The sequence below is a fragment of the Sphaeroforma arctica genome, assembly GCF_001186125.1.
Source record: "Sphaeroforma arctica JP610 unplaced genomic scaffold supercont1.2790, whole genome shotgun sequence".
NCBI classification, from domain to species: Eukaryota; class Ichthyosporea; order Ichthyophonida; genus Sphaeroforma; species Sphaeroforma arctica.
Window position 1 is genome coordinate 1 of NW_014037768.1, and position 1528 is coordinate 1528.

At 40.2% G+C, this 1528-nt stretch overlaps 1 protein-coding gene across 1 annotated transcript in view; it reads right to left on the bottom strand.

The window, feature by feature from the left end:
- Nucleotides 1-251: 251 nt before the first annotated feature.
- SARC_12992 (hypothetical protein) overlaps nt 252-1528 on the bottom strand; it is a 2977-nt gene continuing 1700 nt past the window's right edge. Inside the window, exons 3-5 of the mRNA XM_014292889.1 lie at nt 1215-1395; nt 744-827; nt 252-563 (exon numbers count right to left, since the gene is read on the bottom strand). Of these exons, the coding sequence (XP_014148364.1) occupies nt 332-563; nt 744-827; nt 1215-1395 (497 nt within the window). The 3' untranslated portion in view covers nt 252-331. The remainder of the gene's footprint in view (nt 564-743; nt 828-1214; nt 1396-1528) is intronic.

Genomic DNA, 1528 nt, shown 5'->3' on the forward strand with positions numbered 1-1528 from the left:
GGTATGTATATGTATACGGATACGCATATATACATGTATATGTCTGCGTATACATATATATATATATATATTTATATTTATATATATATATATAAATTTATAGTGATATGTATGTATTCTGGACTGCATACCGATTTAGACATATATATATGCACATATAAAAGTGGAATTTATAAAAGTTTTGTACGATTATTACCGCCTTACGACCACGTTACCACCTATTCCACATGCACATAGTATACGGAATTAAACCACTTTTATACATGATTTTATTGTCGTATGTTTCGAATTATGGTTTGGGCGGTTTTTTTACATAACATTGTGAGTAATATTATTCACAGCCATCCCCGCGTGCTTCGATTGGGTCCAACCCATGACTTGTTGGTGTGGTTTGATCTGTGGCGTTTCGTTCTACGCATTCGCCGTTTTTGCCTTCGATTATCGAGTCGACACTGTCGACCTTGTGCATCCGCTCACCGTCCGCTGTTTCTGTCGCAGTTGACAGCGACAAATACCTGAGTTCCATCCTCTTTTTCTCTTCGTCATTAGTGAAGTCTGTGTATCTGCAGGCGATTAGTAAGGGCATCATGGGATGTCCGTTGTTTAGTATCGCACCAGGAATTGCACGCCCGTGTATCAAATGATTAGACAAACCAAGTAGTTTTGTAAAATAGTTTAAACGAGTAGCAGTCACAAGTGACTGCTATTCAAGAACAGACAAGCTGGTTATGAGCTTTACTTACCCCAGTTTACCGTCGCCGTCTTTATCCAACTTCTTGAAGAGGACCCTGAGTCGCGTAACATCTCTCTCATTGATTTTTCCCATTCTGTTAGAATGCACAAAAAAACAAGCGTTTGATTGTTTTAGCGAGTTCTAGGTACATGAATCTCACTACAATAGCTTACTGTCTATTATTTTGAATTCTCTCTCATTCTATTGGAGTGTACCACACGTAGGGATCGGAAACATGCCGCCAAAATAGTGTTTGGCGATACGAAGGTGATAAATTTAGACAACCTTTACGTTACGCCCACCCGTTCATTTGAAAACTCCACTCACTACTGATACCTATTGCCACGAACATTTCAACACACGGCCAATTACGGTCGGTGTATTATGCCGAATGCCAATTTTATCAATTTGTGCTGACCCACACGACTGAAAATATAACCGTGTATATCTGCTCCCGCGCAAGCTATTCACAATTGCATACCTGATTAGAAACCCGAGTGAGAACTCCAATAGGTCTATTTCTCCATCACCCGTGGTATCCATGTCGTAAATCAGATCCGCTGTAACGCCTCTATCGATGAGTTTCTGGATCCTTCTGTACTCGACGTATTTATTGACCGTTTGGGTAATCATACTCAGCCGGCCCAAAAATATATTCACACCTATTGTATAATTGCACAAGGGCAGGGCAGAGAAGCAATCGGTGAGCACAAAACCATAGTCAATTCATTCACCGGTTTTAGTTTGTTAGATCACTCCTCTTCTTTCTCTGTCTTAGTAATGTCATGCGTCGTG